Source organism: Falco peregrinus, chromosome 7 (genome assembly GCF_023634155.1).
Source record: "Falco peregrinus isolate bFalPer1 chromosome 7, bFalPer1.pri, whole genome shotgun sequence".
In the NCBI taxonomy this organism is placed as follows: domain Eukaryota; kingdom Metazoa; phylum Chordata; class Aves; order Falconiformes; family Falconidae; genus Falco; species Falco peregrinus.
Genome location: NC_073727.1, coordinates 78,703,944 through 78,722,832, shown reverse-complemented (window position 1 = coordinate 78,722,832; position 18,889 = coordinate 78,703,944). Strand labels below are relative to the sequence as shown.

Here is an 18,889-nt window from a genome sequence, read left to right as displayed (position 1 = left end):
AATGTACTGAAGCAATACCTCCTTTATCATGCATTCATAGTCCAGTCAGACTAGGAGAAGATTAACAAAAGCATAAAAAGGAAATGTCTATGCTGAATATTGCTGTGCAAATTTGTGGGTTTTTTCCTTAACTCAATGCAAAGAACACATTCTTATGCTCATTATTACAGTACAATTCTCAAGTATGTCAGAAAAGAAAAATAAAAAACACTTCTGTGACAAAAATACTTTTTACTTTCGAGCAGCGTGAAAAATAAATTAGAACTAATTTAAGTCTAGTACAGTAGTGAGAAGGAGAGGACATGAATGTCATCAACAGGCTCCTCATACTGCTCCTCAAAGAAAACAGATTTAGGGACCAAGGGTTCAGGTTGTACACTTTCTCAGGTATTATTGCACTGCATCTATTTACTCTTCTGTACAAGTTAAAGACACAATGAAACACGAAGCAAACTGTTTCCTTTTCACAAAGCCAGGCTCAGACTACCTAAGGGGAACACGTTTTCTTTTAACAAAGGAAAAAGCAACAAAACCAATGACCCTGAAAAATGAGCTTGAGTCTGGACCTAAGGGGTCCAAATCCTAGAACACCTGCCACTGGGTAGAATGAGAAACCTGAGCAAGCCAGCTCCCCTTGCCACGTTCCAGTTTCCATATCTCTAAAACGGGAAAACATTGTGACAAATAAAAGTGCCATTTACATGCCATTAATCTTTTAAAAAGTTGATAACTGATTATAACCTGAATAAAACTCATAATTATTTTAGAAATGTTAAGGTCCTCAAGGATCTTCTTCAGTGTTTAGGGTTTGTAACACTGTTACTACCCTAATTATTAAAATTATTAAAATTGGCTCCAGAGCAAGAGGTAGATACTCAGAGAAGGGAGCCCGAGTATTGCTGAAGGAGTTGACTACTGCTTGACTGAATCTAGGTGCCTGCTATTATAACTATACTGTAAGTAACGATTTATTGTGTCATGCATTTCTTTCACATACATGGAGGGGAAAAAAAAGTGTATTAGACCAAATAATTACTTTTATGCTCTTTGCATATTTATCGGTCATTTGCTCTTTACAAAAAGTGTAAGTAAAATATGCCGAAGAAAAAGACCTTAGAAAAGTAATAATGAATTATTCAAGAATAATCTTTAATTATTATGAATTATGATTTTGAAACATTTCCTGAGCAGACTGTGATGTAGTTTCAATTGCTTTGTGTTGTGGCTTCATTTTTATTTTTACATGTTGGAGAACATTTTAGATTAAACCGATCTATATGCCCTTTCCACATACGTTTAGAAGCAGGTTTGATTGAGGTGAACTTAGATATATCTATGTATGGAAAACTGGTAAGTAAAAAAGATGACAAGCAGAGGCCCTGAAAGCCCAGGGGAAGGATGGTAACAGTGACCTGAGAGTGTATAAACACAAATCATGAGACATCATTTACCAGTCGCTGAAGGAACGTAACATACAAAGCAGGGCAGAGCCAGTTTCTCGGCATAACAAAGAGAAAAAAATGCATGTATTGAATACATGCAAAGCATCTCATTTATGCTCAAAGTGCAAAAGACGTAACAAGGAGCAGTATAAAAATAGTCACACGCCTTCCAAAAACAGGCACAAAGGAAGAACAACGAGGGAAGAAATGCTCCAGCACTGTCTCCTGCCCTATTAAGGATCAATACTACTATTTATCCTCAGCAGGTTCCCCTCACCTTCATTAAAGACAGACTGCTGATCTTGGTTTGCCATCAAGCACAATTTGCTGCTGCAGTCAGCAATTGTATTTATAGTGCTCTCTTCCATTGTATGCATGGATCAAGTAAATTATGCTTTTAAAGACTTGCACTCCAGCCTCCTTACATGATAAGGTGATTGATACTGAGCCAGAAAAAGCTTGGTTGCAACAAATTATTTAAATACATTGTGCAAGTACAACTACTTATTGATACCACACAGAAATCAGAAGAATCACAAATAATCTGTTAAGAAAGAGAAAATATAGAGGAAAACACATTATTAGTTATGATGGGTCTTAAGATCTTTCTCACTGATGCCCCACATTTCTTGGTAGCAGTTTCTCATGATTCCTAGAAACAGCAATGCAAAGAAGCCATGCTAATATCCTCAGAAGAAAAAGATATTGAAGTCTCTATAGCAACAAAAATGTGGTCACAATTTAAAAACTTTAAAAAAATCCAAATGAAAGAAGACCTTGAGAACAAGCATAAAATGGTGGGAGATGCCAATACTGTTTCCTGTGGTTTAAGGAATCTCAAAAACCTCAGAATATCACTGAAATATCATCTTAAAAATGCAAATGATTGAGGTACATTACAAATTATACACTGGAACGTGAAAGATTGCTTGATACCTCCAAGGTGCAGTGAACAAAATCAGCACTCATCAGCCTATGTAATGGGGGGTGGGTGGGGGTGGGGGGGAGAAAGTTACTGGTGCATACATCTGCCTACATAAATAATCAATGGCAAAGCACACAAGCTGTTCTTGTCTTTGATGACTTCTGATGTCTTTGTCTTGTCCTTGATGGGAATATCAATTCCTGTCATAAAATGTATGGAAACTCATGTTTCCTGTAGCAGTTGGAGACTTAAGTTGACTCTAGGAAGATCTGAACACATAGTTACTGAAAGCTTGCGTATTTGAATCAGAAAGTCATCTCCTCACTCATCTGAAACCAGAGCATTTCCTTGTTGAACAGTTAATTGATCATTACAGAGTCGTTAAAACCTTCAAACCAGACAGGTGAAGGAAGAAGACAATTGATAAGCTGTATAGGATTTAAAATATGATTAATTTATAGACACGGAGCAGCTGGTCTACGTTTTTCCCAAAATACTGTTAATTAGGAAACATAAGAAACCTTAGGAATTCTTAGAGCCTCACAATGATAAAAAACATGATTTTTGGAGACAGGTGCTTCTCAGTTCCTGAAGATCACGACTGTTTGCATTTCCTTCTGCAGAATTAACTTTAAAGGGACCATCAGGGTAAAAGAGATTAATAGTCTGGAGGTGGGGAATGAGTTACAATAAATATGGTAGTGATAGAGGAAACAGGGCTGGTATCAACGCAAGCTGTCTTTGGCAGGAAAAAGAAACTGGTAAGAAAATGAAAGGTATAAAATCCAAGTATAGAAAACTTCAATACATACATATGAAAAGGCAAACCAAAACTAGAAACTAAGTCTCCAGGTATGAAAATGTCTTCATCCAGGACAGCATATAAAAAATTGCCTTAATTCCTGATGCATGTTCCACGGTGATATATTGATTTGGAATGGATTAAAAATCAGAGAAATCACTTCAGTGATAAAAGCAACTGGAAAGATACATTTGACATGAGTTTTGCTTCAGAATCACTGTTCAAAAAATTATTTTAGTACCCATCTGGATACATGATATAAGAAAAATATCCTAAATTCACCTGCTCTTTATAGTTATGCATTTTAATATTGAATGAAATGGATGTCTTCCAGGTTTGACTTGCATCACGTGAAGTGTGAAACACACAGTAAACTTTATATTAAGCACATATTTCTGTAATGGTGCTTCATCAGTCTTTGAATGAAATAAGATTTTCTAATCAGGTAAGTTACATACTCACTTTGCTATCAATTAGGAAAACTTGTGTGATCTTTGAATTACAATCCCTTACAATGACAGACGCTGCCACCGCTTAAATGATTTGAAAAATCTGTGGTAAGAATTTTAAAGCTCCGTCACATGGAACGCTGTCCTATGCAATTTTAACTCTTTTCTATATAGCGCTTGTAGCTGCAAGAGGTTCTAAAATTAAGACAAGATTTTTATTAGTTTATACTACAAACATCAGGGCAATTCTCATGGATTGCCAGCAGATCTTTTACAATTCTGCCTTCTCGTCTTTCTATTCTACTCTTGGGATCATAACAGAATAGCTCAAGAAAGAAGAAATGGCAAGTATGGTTTAGAGCAATTAGGTTTACAAATGGGGACCTGGTGCTTTACGCTAACAGCTAGGTGGTCCACCCACCTCTTTTTATGAGTTATACCAGGCAAAATATATGTGAATAGAGGATGGATGGGAGGTGAGGCACACAGCAGCGGGATAGGTGACACAGTAGGTATGTGACTGGAGTGTGGACTGAGCCTGCGCAGGATGCAGAAAGGGGACAGGGAAGGATCTACCTTTTGAATTAGCTTGGAATGTGGTTCACAGGGATCAAAGCTGTGGTCATTTCTACTTTAGATACTTTTAAAGCATAAACACACACGACCTACATCAAATCTCCATACCTCATTATAGTGCTTGTTCAATGAATCCAGAATTCCTTTTAGTCCAGAAGGACCCTATATGGAAAACATGCATCAGAAGGTCATTTTAAGTTAACTAATATTATGTTTACACACCTATATTCAAAGAGCAGTGGTCATGTAAAAGGGTTTAGATTTTATTTGATTATACAGTAAATTATTTTCTGTAAGTTCATTATACATTTATCAGGCACAGAGGAGAAGGAGAGTCAGTTTCTAAATCCCAGAATTTTGAAAGCTGGCAACCTTTTGGAGTGAATCAGTCTGTCAGAGAAGGCAGGGGTGACATCCATATCAATTTGGCTACAAATCCCTTCTGGTATGAGCAGCATCTTTTCTCTGCAGCATTTTAAAACTCTTCCCAATAACACAAAGCACAATTTTTGATGTAGAAGCAGCTCCTAGTGTGAGTAAACAGCTAGATTTTTAACTTTGAGTACAGAAAATGAGGAATGCCAGAGTTCTCCAAAAGACCAACTTCCTAGTTTTATCAGCATTGCAAGTTTATACTTAAGTACACACCTTTCATCAAGAATTTCAACAACAGAGAAGGAACTCCCTACACAAATGCAGGCTTCGGATGGATAGATTAAAAACCATGTGCTTGGGAAAAAGAAAACATTTTTAGACATAATCTGTTTTAAGTGCTGTAAATCAGGGCAGAACACAAAAAATTTGTTCAAGATCTTATGAACTAAAACTAAGTTAAATATTACAAATTACCAGAGTATCCCTCTTTAAGCTGAAATTTTCGTATCATGCAATATTACTATATACTCAATTAAGTCACTTGGTCTGAATGACCTGCATTTAACAAAGACAGAGCACAAAGGCAATTCTCCTCCTCTGGGGCTTTTTATATTTACAGACAATTTATCCTCTGCAGCTTCTGTGTTAGTGGGGAAAATGCAGCTGGCATACATGCACCCTGAAGATTGCTTTCGGAAATTGAATTCTATTCAGTTTTGAAAAGTGTTGTTCCTCAAAAAAAATGGAGGTTGTTTATCAGTCAGAGATGTTCTGTCAGAGATTAGTCAGCATTTTTATTGCACATTTTAATTTTGTATCAGGTCTTTATTAATTGTTTTATGTGCACTGTTATTATACATACATCACACTTACGACACAAATATTCTGCACTGTAACAAGAAAACAGCTTTATACTCTTTCAGAATAAGAATATATTGAAAATTTCTACCATTTTCATGCTAAAGGACCTGTAAAACTAATACAGGAAGTCACAGATCAAAATCACTTCTCACCCAAGTTACCAATTAGTCAAGATGAAAATACTGTTGTTTTCAATTGATTAAGACTTTTGTACCAGAACTGCTGTCAAATTCGCAGCAGTACAGCAGCAAGACTCCAAAGTATTGCTAGAAAAACTGAAAAACCTTCTATCCACTGATTTCAGCTCAGGATCCAAGGACAATACTGAAATGCTACATATTCTGGGTCAATATAAGCTAAGCAACCAGTTGTTATATTTTTTGAAGGAATACATCAACTGTTTACTACTTCAGAATTTTTGCTGTATAAATCATCAGGCAATTCAGGGAAAAAGATGATGCGATTTTGTCACAACCACCATCCCTCACAGCTGATAATTTCACATGTGTATAGAAGACGGCTAATATCCCCTGGTATCTTTTGGCTGCTATGTAGTCATATTTTGACGTGTTCTGACAAAGCATTTAAATGAGGTAGGCCATGTTTTGCATTCTGACAGCAAACCCTTCTCTGGCAAGATGCGTCTGCTCTGTAGGACTGCACAGAATGGCAGAACCACAGTTTGCCCACACGTAAAAGATGATTCTGTGAAACTCTGATGGCTCTCCTTAGCAGTAAAGGTACTTCCCTTGAGGTACTGAACTTGAAAAAGATGAGAAACAGAAGCGTGATTTTGATTTTGTTGGTTTGATAACTAGGCTACTTCCTTGGGGAAAAAATTTTCCATCCGATGGAAATTAACTAACAAAAGAGAGGCAATCACAAAGTTCCCATGGATTGTGAAGGCATAAAAACCTAGAAAGATGGGAAAGCCAAATTAAAGTCAGATAGGCAAAAGTTATTAAAACTGAAGGACAAATAAGTAAGACCTGGCAGAACATTACTGCAGCATCCCAGAACAAGCCAGGTGTGTTCTGAGACATCACCACTAAGTGATGAAATATGATCCTATGTATTTTACTGTGATTACATTCTAAAAGAAAGACAGCAGTACTTAAATACTAGGGGACATCAGGAAGATTGGAAGCCACATGAAAAATCACAGGTGCCTTACTCCCTCTTTGTTCCCTAACACTGGAAGAGATACAAGGCCATAATTTTTCCCATTCATTTTATTTTTGAAGTGAATTGTCACTTCAAATTTACATTGAAAAATAATATATATTGTCACAATGTTTTGACTGAGGTGCTCACTCAACTCTGATTTCTGAAGTTAATGGCGGAATTTTTACTTCAATATCCACATTAAAGACGGCAATCCAGAATCGGGACTTAACTGTGATGACACTGCCTACTTACTAGACATCTTAACTTCAATGCTGTAATCTTGCAGTGTCAAATCCTTGAATCCAGAATCCTAGGAGGATTCTGTAATCCTGCAAGCAGTCAAAAAAAAAAAAGTATTAAAAAGAATTTATTCTCCCTTCTCATTTGCCACCACGTTGTTTCCTTTACTGTTTCTACAAATGAAACTGCTGCAACCACACCTGTGCTGTACCTGCCACCAACCCCAACCCCTCAGATATTCATACATCAAATAAATAATTTTTGACAAAACGGAAAGCCTTTGTCACAGTTTTGAAAAAAACCCAGACATAAAACCTCACAAAAACCCCAGAACTGTCTCGTGACTAAGGCAGTCAAGGGGAACTTAAGGCATTTGGGTTGAATTCTTGACTATGCCACAGCCTTTTTGTTACAAGAGCTAAACCACCTCTCTGGTTTTGGTCTTTCCATTTTCAAATATTGAAATAAATTTAATAATTTAACTTTTCCATCATTCTTTTTTTTTTTTTTTAAATAATGAATAAACCCCAAGTGTACAACAACAGATAATATTTTTGTTCAAGGGTATTTTCCTAAACTCTAGTCACTTTCTTTCCTTCCACACTGTTTCTCTCCACTAGTATAGCTGCACAGTCCACCCTGAAGTCACTACAGACAAAAAAAGAACCGATAAGACTGGTTTGCAAGAGGAGAAGCAGTATAACTTCAGGAGTTCAAGAACTGTTGTACAGGCAGTTTCTAGGTTTTGAATGACAAGTTTGCACATCTGCCACTTTGAAGCTCACCTGAGTGAGGTTTCCTTTTTCTTTTTTAATATCAAATTGTGTAATTGAGAGAAGTGAAGCACACAGAGTACAGTTGTATGAATAAGAAAAGAACTGAAAATGTGTCCTGATGGTTTTCCAAAATCACAAACAGGTTTCAGATGTTATTTCTATAGACAAGGCAGGAACAGAAACACAGGTGCTTAAAGAGAAATAGCTCCAAACTGTGAAGTTACTGGGTTTTATAATATATTTTTCTCTCTTAACTTTTATAGTTAGTCTGCATCTCTGTAAAGGTGAGACTGCCAAAGAAATCTACCCAATCTCACAGTCCATGCAGCAAAAAATGTGTAACAAGTAAATTACACTGGTTGCATCTCAAGAACAGGCCATTTTGGAGAACATTGCACTGCATGTAACTCAGTGTAATCACTTCATCCATCTATTTCAGATCTGTGCCTGCCCATTAAAATAAAATACTGTTTTTCTGATTACTATAAAGTAAAAAATCATGAAACTCATCACTGCAGATGTGCAATATTGTATAACTATTCCAAAGAGCAAATGGAAAGATGATGAAGGCATGATGTCTGCCACAACAGAATACATTAAATAATTTACATTTTTATATGAATTTAAAAAATTTAAATGCATAGAAACAAGCAATATGACCAACTTGCCAGCCATTCCTGTCCTACCATGTAATAATTTCCAATACTCTTCTAAAAAGCAGCTGAAAGTCCAGGAACACCAGAAATGCTACTGACAATTTTAACTTATCATTACTTTAATTTTCTGTTTATTGTAAGTAACTGATAACATTAATTCACTTCCAAAGTATTGGTAGGGGAATGACAGTATTTCTGAGGCAGAGGAAATGAGATTTCCAAGGCAAACTGCTGCCTACTTAAGATAACTCGTTTGGTGGCACTGACATACATACTGAAAAACAAGACCAAAAGAGTATGGAATTAAATAAAGAAATCCAAGTAGTCTGTGAACTTCTCCACTGCCTCACATGCAACACAGAAAAAAGTTAAACCCTACTTTAAGACTGTAAGGAGTAACACAAAGCTAATCTTCTAAGCAAAAGCAGTTGTGAAGATAAAAGATATGAAGTTCAGCCCCTTGCAAAGGTAAATGGTGAACTGAATGATAAGCTTCAAGGGCTAGAGCAATTATGAAATAAATCTATTCTGATTGCAAAAAATAACTTTGGATGTGCTGGTAGAAAACAGCAGGTTTAAGAGGATGAATAACCATGATGGCTGCTTACTAGCCTGTGATTTAGCGGACCCAAATCTTCTTTCCCATTTCTGCCACAGACAGCTTCTTGGACAAGATGGTACTTGGCCAAATCAGGTAGCCTTCATGTTTTGTACCTTTAAAAAAACATTGTTGATAACAATTCCCTTCTTGCAAACAGCAACAATGAGCAGAAGTCATACTTGGACTCACCCCAAAAAACGCTGTTATACTGATGGAAGTCTGTAGCACAACTCAAGCTCAGCACTCTTTTTATTTAAAAAATAATAATAATAATAAAAAAATATATATATGATGTCCCACTAAAATAGGAACTATTGAAAAATGGAACTCCTTCAGTCATAACAGTTCCAGTACAGATGAAGAAAACTGGGACAGAAAAGATAAAGTTAATCCTTAATGGAGAAACCAGTAAGACATCTTTTCTGTCCTCTAGCCTACCTATGCAAATAGAAATACATGGCTGCTGATTCATGTAAAACAAAACACAAAAAACACTCCACTCTGCCAACTCCAAAACCTCCCACAACTGACCATAATATGTAAAACAGTGCCAGACACCATGCAGCTATTTTCTAAGCAGGACACATAGAAAAATAAATGATTTCCTCTTAACAGAACTCAACATAAAACCAGGCAGGTAATAAATTACAACCCAAGACCAGAAAAGCATTTTGCCTAAGTGAAGACTGAAGCACTGGGCCTGTACATCCTTAGGCCAGCAGCATGTAAATACTGAGTTCAGACACTCTCCATACATTCGCTTTTAAGTACCAAAAAAACCCTGTGCAGGAACTAGAAAGCCAATTCACTATATGTATGTAAAATAAACTATGGTCTGCTGGTAATCCCTGCTGCATTGCTAAGTCTTTTTTTTTTTCTTCTACTTTTTTTTGTTAGGCTTTATGGCAGAAGAAAGCTATCAGTTCAGTTCTGCAGTCAGAACAAAATGTTGTACTGTACTTACAACATCACAGCATCCTACTCTCAGTATTTCTTTTTGTTTCATAAAATCAGCATTTCAATTTCAGTGAAGAGCCATGCCGAGCAGGCTAACACAGAAGAGACAGCATCTCTTTCAAAAGACTTTGGAAGAAAATGCAAGCAAGAAAACGGTATAAAATACATTTTAAGGGTACAGCGATTTTGATTTCACAATCGTAATTTTCAGAATGCTTCTGAGAGTGAAATGAATAGTGTATTTAACAGAAGCTTTAAAAAGCTCTCTAGGCTCTTCAAAAATGGGGGAAGGGATGGAAAAGCACTAGAGGGAGCTGGTGTTCTACTTAACCCGTTTGCGTTCCTTGTTTTCAGCACAAATTGTTACCCACTGGAGTGAGACAAGTGTGAGCACACATCTCAGCTCCCCAGTATTGAAATAACAGAGCAGTACTCAAAAACAACATCAGACAGCCAGGATGTAAACCATGAATTCTGAACCAGAAGGGAATAGCAGAACACTTTAGAAGTCTGTAACATTTTAAAAACTTTAAAAAAATATTTAAAGGAGGAAAATCTAGGTAGGCATGCAGAAATACTTTTTATAACCCATCAATAAAAATCCTCATTGGCTCCTTGCCTTTTGTGGGCACAGGTTTTGCTCCAAAGGGAAAAAAAAAAGACATAAAAAAGATAAGGGAAAAATGATACAAAAGAAAGGATACCTGGAAGAAGTAACATGGAAAATCCCACTTTAACTGAGTAGTTTCATCACCAGTTGCCAATCAATCTCAATTTCTGACACTTCTACAGGTTTTTAACCAAAGATGTGCAGATGAGGTTAAGGGACTAGAAACTCACTTTTACTGGGAAAAAAAATCCTCAGAAATCAGGTTAGGTTGAGGAAAAAAAAAAAAAAAAGAGGTATTGAGAAACGCTTAGAAAAATCTTACATGCTGCCATGCAACAAGTAGGTAAAAAAATATTATTTTAATCAATCAAAACTCACCACTTACTCATGTCCAATTTAAAGCCCCTTTAATTGTTTGCAATGTGGCCTCATAATCCCTCTCTGCACACACTTTTTTGAGGATGTCCTTTATACCAAATCCCCTGAGTATTGTATCCTGTTCAGGACTTCTTCCTCTAGGAGGCAGAACTTTCCTTCTCACAGGAGAACACTGAACACTTGGCTGTTCTAGTATCTAAATTAGATACTTAACATCATGGCATAAACTGATGAATAAATTAGGTAAGTTTATTAATTTCAAAAATGCCGTGTGTACTGTAGCTACCCTAACAACTAACGATTGAACTTCCTTTTTCTCAAATCCAAATTTCACATTCTTCCAGAATATCAACCAAACTCCAAACTTTTGCTGGGGAGGCTTTTTACATTTTCAGTCAATCTGTTAAGGATTTTTTACCCTGCATATGCCAAACTTACGATAGCAACCCCCCTGTGGGTGTGATAGTTCTGTTGCACTTTGGAAAGGCCAAAGTAAAGGCTGACAATACATCCATTTGCATGAGGAAGCTGCCACCACTTACTACTAGAAGGGGTAACTAGAAGCACCATATAGCAAAATTTAATATGCTTTGAGGCTTGAAAAAGAGAGGAGGAACGATGGATCATGTTAAGGTCTTTTTGGTATGCACAAGCTGTAGCACTTTAAGCATGGGGATACTACCAATGCACATTAGCAGGCCTTACTCCTTTTAGACTATGCTATTTCTATGCGTTACATTCTCAGTCTTGGAAGAGGAACACAAGATGCTGGTGTAGCTATATACAAAGTAAGAACTGCATCATGATAGTTAATACCAGAAACATACACTTTTAACCAATATTTAGGCCATGACTGCTTGAGGAACACTTTTCTGATATGCAGTGCTAGGCTCAAGTACTTATACAAGGCTTTTTGTACAGATGCTGCCATGCTGACAAACTAAAACTTCCATTTGATGTAAGAAAATCTGAAATAGGTCTCAGTAATCTAAGTGTAATTTAGGTTCCACTCAAGATTTCTGTACGTCTGTCAAGGATCACACATCTTCACGGGCCTGACCCACTTGCAGATCTAGGATGGCAGAAATCTGTAATGGAGAAATAGCTTTTCACTGGCTCACAAAAAGCTTAGATTAGGTCTAACACTGACCTCTGCTATGGTTTGCTTTTTTTTTTTTTAAGGTTATTTTTGGCATTTATATTAAGAAAGATTCTGCATCACTCCTTTCCTCTGTTTGGACTCCCACAATCTGCAGCACCATTTCAGCATTAGGAAGCCCAAACTGTACAAAAGACTCAAATAAGCAAGGCTTCAATATGACTATAAGTAGAGGAAGGGATTTAAAACTATTTAGTTTTATGTGGATAAATGAACTCCATCATCAGCTCCTCTTTCTGAACACATTTTGCAAGGAAAAGGGGGAGAAAGATTATAAAATGTATGCATTTTTATTTTTAGATGAGTGTAAATGACATTTATTTCATTTCAGTCATTGTATTTCATGCAGCAGTGCATTATTCTCTTCTCTATGAATGAGTTTTCCCTTGCAGTGAGGTTGATTAATTTGATATGAATCAAATGTTCTGATGCATAAACTACTAGTCTTCATCTATTTCAGGTAAGCAGAAAAATCCTTGTTTGATATTAAGAATGTAAATCAGCAGAAGTTTACTTAATCCACAAACAAAGAGCCGTTTCATATTTGTGCACAACATTTTTACAATAAAGCATATAGGGAATTTTACAGATACGACCAAGTCTCCCTCTATCAAAGGATAGACTAATACACCTCCATGCCTGACTTCAAATTTGAAATCATGTCTCTCTTAAAAAAGAATAAAAAAATTAAAATCCCAAAACTCTTAGATCTGAGCTAAACCATTTAGTTCATCATATTACAAATCCTTTCAGAGAATAATGTATTTCTTAATCTTTTTAATTCTTCAGTAAACTCATTGAACTACAGCTGAGTGCTCATTCCAGTGCTGGGTGTAATCCTCCCCACCATTCAGACAGTTGGCACATGCTTCACACACTCCTTCATCTTTCAAATTACCCCTCTGAGACAGAAATTATCCCATCTTCTACAGAGCATCACGCATTTTGCAAAGTGAATGAATGCACAGTATTCACATTTAGCACACATGGCCTGTCCTTCTTTGAAATGCCAGACAATTTCTGCTTCCTCTGCTGAAGTTTGCATCTTGCTCTTTCCCTCCGGTGTAGTCCCTCATACTTGTTGACCCAGTCCTTTTATCTTTGCTGTATCAAAAGGCTAGCAATAGCAGCTATTTGGTATAGCAGAGTACACACAGACCAGTTGTTTTCAACTATAATTATGATCAGGTAACCTGCTATGAAAATGCTAACAGCGCTTCAGGATAGAATGAAAATTTCCCATTCCCCTTGTTAGTTACTCACAGGAGGTCCTGGTGGCCCTGGTTTTCCTGGGAGGCCTGGTTTGCCTCGTCTTCCCTGGAAACAAAAAAGAATATACATTTATAAATGCTACAGCTAGTGATTGGTTTGGAATAAGAATTTGTTTTAAGGAAAGATTTATAGCCTTGCTTATTAGCAAAAAAATTACAAATCTACCCAAAACGAATACTCTGTATCAGTCACTGCAACATTACCTAATTTGAGTGCTTTTAGGATTGTTTTAAATAATTGTGACAAACTATATTTGCATCACTGTAACTTTTACTGTCAGATTTTAAAGCTAGGTGAGTGCACATTGATAGGGCTATAAACAGAGCATCTTGATGAGATGTAAAGAAATTATATTTTACCTGAATATACCATAGCTTGGGATGTTAAACTGTGCAGCAGTAGCCACCCTGACCTGCACAGTAAGTAGGTATGTGCAATATAACCCAATCAACAAATACCCATGCCCTTCTTCTCCAGGATATGATAACAAGCAGAAAAGTCAGAGATTTATTTGCAAAAACAATTCACCTTCCTCGTGCAATTACTACCATCTTTGTATATAAAGCACATATAAAATAATTTCCATTAGAATTTAAGGTCCATAAAAGTCTGTTTAGGTTAATGGGAGACTTTCCACTTGAATTCTAAAAAAAACACCATGCACATGTAACTATTACTATTTTTTAACATAGAACTTGATTGAACCACTGCTGTTAGCACATATGCTTTTTTTTTTTTTTTTAGGAAGATCTACATAAAAATGGAAGTAATTTACGGTAATTTACATCTTTATTGCCAAGTTGAAATCTGATGCACATTTCTTAGAAACAACAGCTGAGAATTACTAGTATCTACGTGTGATGGTAAAAAAAAAAAAAAGTATTATATCCATTAAGACTAAATTTTCCCCTTGCATATGGCAAATACAAATTAACAAAAAGCATGAAGGGCATTTATTGGTGAAAACTTGGCTTAAGAAGTTAAAAAATGAAAATTTGCTGACAGCTCACCATTAACACATAGGGGTATTTCTGTAAGCTTTGGTCCCTACTTCTAAGCCTGCTTCTGTGTTTTATTAAATGATGATCTCATACAAACGCAGAAGTAATCTAAGGAACATAAAGTGAAATTTCAGCTTTGTTCTTTACAGGTGAGAGCCCTGATCTGCAGGAAACCACTCATGGTCTGCCTTTCATGATGCTGATCAATGCTGAGGGGAAACAAGATGATGATGGCAAGGTGGAAAATCCCTGTTCCTTACACCCTGCAGCTCACCAGGGACCTAGATGCCAGGGACTTAGAAGCAGGAGGATTTGGAGCCCTTCAAGTTGAAGAAAGAACCAAACAAGGGTTGTGGGGGTGTTTCATTCACTGGGCTGTGCCACATAACATGTACACTGCCACCACGATTTTATGAATGTCCTCAGTCAGTCAGTCAGTGTGTTTTAAGGGGAGTGTGAAAAAAAACCCAAACAAACCACCACCTCAGCATATTTGGAGTGCCAAATTCCTGGGTCTTAACTAGCCAAGACATACATTATGTGCTGAGCTGTTTAATCCTGCCAGTACTTGCACATGCAGGGCTGTAACTGGGGCAGCCCAGGGTAAATTCTCAGAACCAGAATATGGTATTAGGTGCCTATATTGAGCGCAGGGGTGTAGTGCCCCTTACCACCCACCCCCAGCATGTCCTCTGCTGCGTTGGTAATGCTGTCCATGTAGCCCTGTGACAAGCCAGGGCTGGGAACTCATCCAGGCTAAGGATGGGCCACAAAAAAGTAAAGTTGTTTTTGACATTGATCCATTCATCGATGAAGTTTGCTGGGCAACTGAGTAGCTTCCCTGGCCCGACAGAGGCACAGTACCAGGAAAGGCACAAATGCACAAGGGGGCTGCTGTTAGTTAGATCTAGACTTTTGGACTGATCTCTAGTTCAGTAATACAGATGGAAACTATTTCCTGATTTTTTTGAAAAACAGTAAACTTTCCTTAGAAGGTATGAAAACCAGACTGGAGGTAATAATGTAAGTAATAAACAAAGACAAATTGCTTCATACTTTTAAAATAGTCCCTCTGAGTTATAATGACCTGCACTGTTGACTTCTTAAAGCACCTTCCTTTTCCTGTTTGGACTTAAAGTATCCTGAGGATGACACTTAAAATCTCAGCAGTCTAAACAAAGTATCAAGGAAGTGTCAGGGGGAAGGCGGCAGGGCTTTGACTGGCAGATACAACTGTGAACGAGGTGTTAATTACACAAGGAAACATGGAATATGTTGGGAGGGCAATCTCTATTTACATAGATGAGCTAAAATGTGATTTATGACACATTGCAAAGTCATAACTTGACAAACTTTCTGAAAAATCAGTTATAAAAAAATAAAAATTGGGGTAGTGATTTTTCACTGTCATTTAATTACAGAACACCTACCTGGTGAAACACAGAAGAAACACTTGCCCTACCTTTTATATCATTAGTCATTATACTATGTGCCATGTGTACAAAAACCTTTAGAACAATCACACAGATCAATATGAAGCATCAGCTTTTTCTAGATGAACACTTTTTTCCCCATACAAGCATCCTTCTAAACTGTCTGATATTTTAATTTTAACACAAAAATATGTAAAAAACCACTACCTTTAATTTAAGAGATTTAAATATTAGGGGTACAGACAGCTCCACCTACTTGCCAGCACTGCTTCTCTATGACTTCCCAGCACCAAGTTAAAATACATACTATAGTATAAAAGTGTAAGTAAAGTAGTTTATGTTTTTGTTTAGGATAATTAAAAAAATTAAAAGAATGTTTTTGGTAAGTCCATTATGGCCTCACCCTGAGCAGACTGTGAATTAGACTGCGACTAAATATTTACAGTTTGATTCTGACTCTTCCTTCTGGCAAAAACTAAGTTGTGAAGTTGTGGAAAAACATCTTGGTGCCCTCTCTGGTTCAGAGAATGGGCTTAAGCAGAGAGTCACAGTTCGCAGCTCCTGCTCAGCAGCAGTTCTCCACAGCCCCATGAGAGCTGTACTTGCTGCCGTACTGCTGTGCATGGGGCAGGCAGCCAGCACAGGAGGCCTATCACCTTTATTTAGTTGAGTTCACTGAGCAAATACTAAGGTTATAGAACCACTCAAAATATAGATAAATCTTCTAAGCATCACATTCTTTAACTACATAAAAATGTATACCACCTACACTAACTTAAAAAAGCTAAGTGGTGTCAACAAGTTGTCTAATGCTACTTAGAATAATATCTAAAGAAAAGAAAACCAAAACAGTTGCTGGTTATTTCCTTTGTGCTGCATACATTTTTGCTGGCAATCAATGTGATAGGAAGTTGTGTAAATGTTACTGATATTGTATCCTGTCCCTTTGACTCATGAAATACCTGTCCTCAACTAATTTGGACAGTCAACTACTTTCCTCTTTTCCATAGGGTAAACTTCACCTATGATACACACACAAATCATTCAAATAAGAACTGCTGGGTTAGGGGGAAAAAAGATAAAATATTCAAAATAAAAGAAACGAGAAATTATATATGCCTCAGCAAACCCCAGCTGAAGTATGTGGTCAACTGTGTCTTTATTTCCTCTCTTCCTTTGCCTGTTTCGTTCATCAAAATGACTTGAGCTTTGCCTTACATTAGATGGAAAGCTCTTCAGAAGAGAGGCTCTGTGCATCCTTCCATAAGTTTCTATTCTGATTCTGACTGCTGCCCCCGGGCACTGCTGCAGGTCCAATGCACAGCTCAAAAATTCAAAGTCTGTATTGTAACCCTGTACTGTATCACGTTGCATCCATCTATTCGCATATCTCTAACTACAGAAGAGTAAAATTGCTAATCCTAGTGTCTAAAAATAAGATGTGGATTATTTTAGGATAAAAATCAAGCAGAGTTATATAGGAACGCTGACATGATTTATGGAATAAATAATTTAAAGAACCCACGCTTGGGTACAAAGGGAAAAGTTCTTAAAATAAGCCCGTGTGAATTTTCAAGGGAAAGTGCTAATTAGCAGCTCCTGAAACACATCATCACATTTCAAAACAAGAACTGGTTCTAGAGAAAGCAGGAAGCTGGGCTTTAGTGTCTTAACTACTACAGTTATTATGCAAGGTTAATGAGGTTTATATAACTTGTTTGCCAAGCTAAACTAAGATGCTCTTGAATAATCCTCAAAATCAGACTGACAAACGGACAGATATAACCAAAGTGGGAGGCAGGTGGGAAGTTAACACTCCCAACTCAGAGCGTCCAGCCCATGGACAACCTGCCAGCCCCTTGGGTACCCAAATGCAGCCATGTGAGCAGAGCTCTGGGCAGTTAAAAGACTGTTTCTCCAGATCCCCAAAGTTGCCACCAAGCAGCCAGACCCATCCCAGTGCCTATGCTAATTCAGAGTACAGAAAAGAGGCTTTCCTTTGTTTCAGTCCTCTAAGATGATACGCCTAGTCCACATAAACTTCCCAGTTTTCCCTATCTATAGTCACAAACCAGTGCTCCTGGCAGTTCACATGGAGTTTACAGAGCTCCAGCCAACTCTAACCCAGAGGAAACCCAGCCCAGCCCAAAGCTGGTGACAGTCTTCTGCTCCCTATTTTACCAGAAAAAAAGCTTGCCACACTGCTATTTTAGGGGAATGAAAGGAGATGTCACATGGTGGTATCAATAAGAAAGTCAGATCAAGAGCTAATTGGAAACAGAAGATTAAAATTATTCACAAAAATCAGAGCAATCACCCATCCAACCCAGTTACTCAACAGTACATCCACCAATTGGTTGTGGGACAGGATAACGTTCGCCAGGATCTCAATCAACTATTTGACAGATCACAAAGTGAAAATCACAAAACTATAACAAATGCACAGCCTAAATACAGAGTCATTTTCCATTACAGGTTTAGCCAAAAATTTGAGAATTTTTAAAGGGGGCTTTGACAGTTAACACTGCTGTTAAATAAGAGTTTTGCCATTAACTTTGGCAGTGTCATAATTGCACTGGTTTTAGGTGTTTTTTTTTAATCCTTAGAAATCTCATAGTTTGGACATTTTCTTTCATAAATTGGAAATCTTTGTCACAGTCAATGAAACCTTTCTTAATTTCAGTAATACAGTGTTAGGATTTGAATGTACAATTCCTTCTTCAACCCTATTAACCTTAGCCTCAGCCTTGGGGATGTATTATGGTAACCACTGTATTACAACTTAACCTCTGTATTAAATGTTAAAACTGAATAAATTCACAGCAAATAAGGCCAGAAGGCAAGAAATTAAGCTGTTTGCAGAAAACAAGTGAAAGTCTGTCCCTCATATCCCATTAAAGCCTTTCACAGAAACACGGCTCAGAAGAATAGAGCACGCAGACCCTAATCCCCTGTTCTGGAAGAAAAGTCACTAAGGAGCAACTCGCTAATGCAGAAGCATTCCTGCACTCAACCTTGGCTTTCCAATTTTAGGAATGATTTTCAATAAACTCTAGTTTCTTCATTTCATAAAATGCTAAAAGGCAGCGCCTAGCCAGACTATGTAATATTATTCAAATGCATTTAACAAACATCAAAAGAAATCCTTAAACAGGCGTAGCAGTGCCAAGAAGTGAAATGCCACAACCTATTTTGCCAACAAATCCCTA

The 18,889-nt window shown here is 37.2% G+C and overlaps 1 protein-coding gene across 4 annotated transcripts in view; it reads right to left on the bottom strand.

Annotated features, from left to right (window-relative positions):
• Positions 1-18,889, bottom strand: part of COL19A1 (collagen type XIX alpha 1 chain) — a 203,936-nt gene that overhangs the window by 58,813 nt on the left and 126,234 nt on the right. For all 4 annotated transcript variants that reach the window (XM_055810411.1, XM_013299754.3, XM_055810412.1 and 1 more), the window contains 2 exons: positions 13,238-13,291; positions 4,303-4,356 (listed from right to left, as the gene is read on the bottom strand). In XM_055810411.1, coding sequence (XP_055666386.1) covers positions 4,303-4,356; positions 13,238-13,291 — 108 coding nt within the window. The remainder of the gene's footprint in view (positions 1-4,302; positions 4,357-13,237; positions 13,292-18,889) is intronic.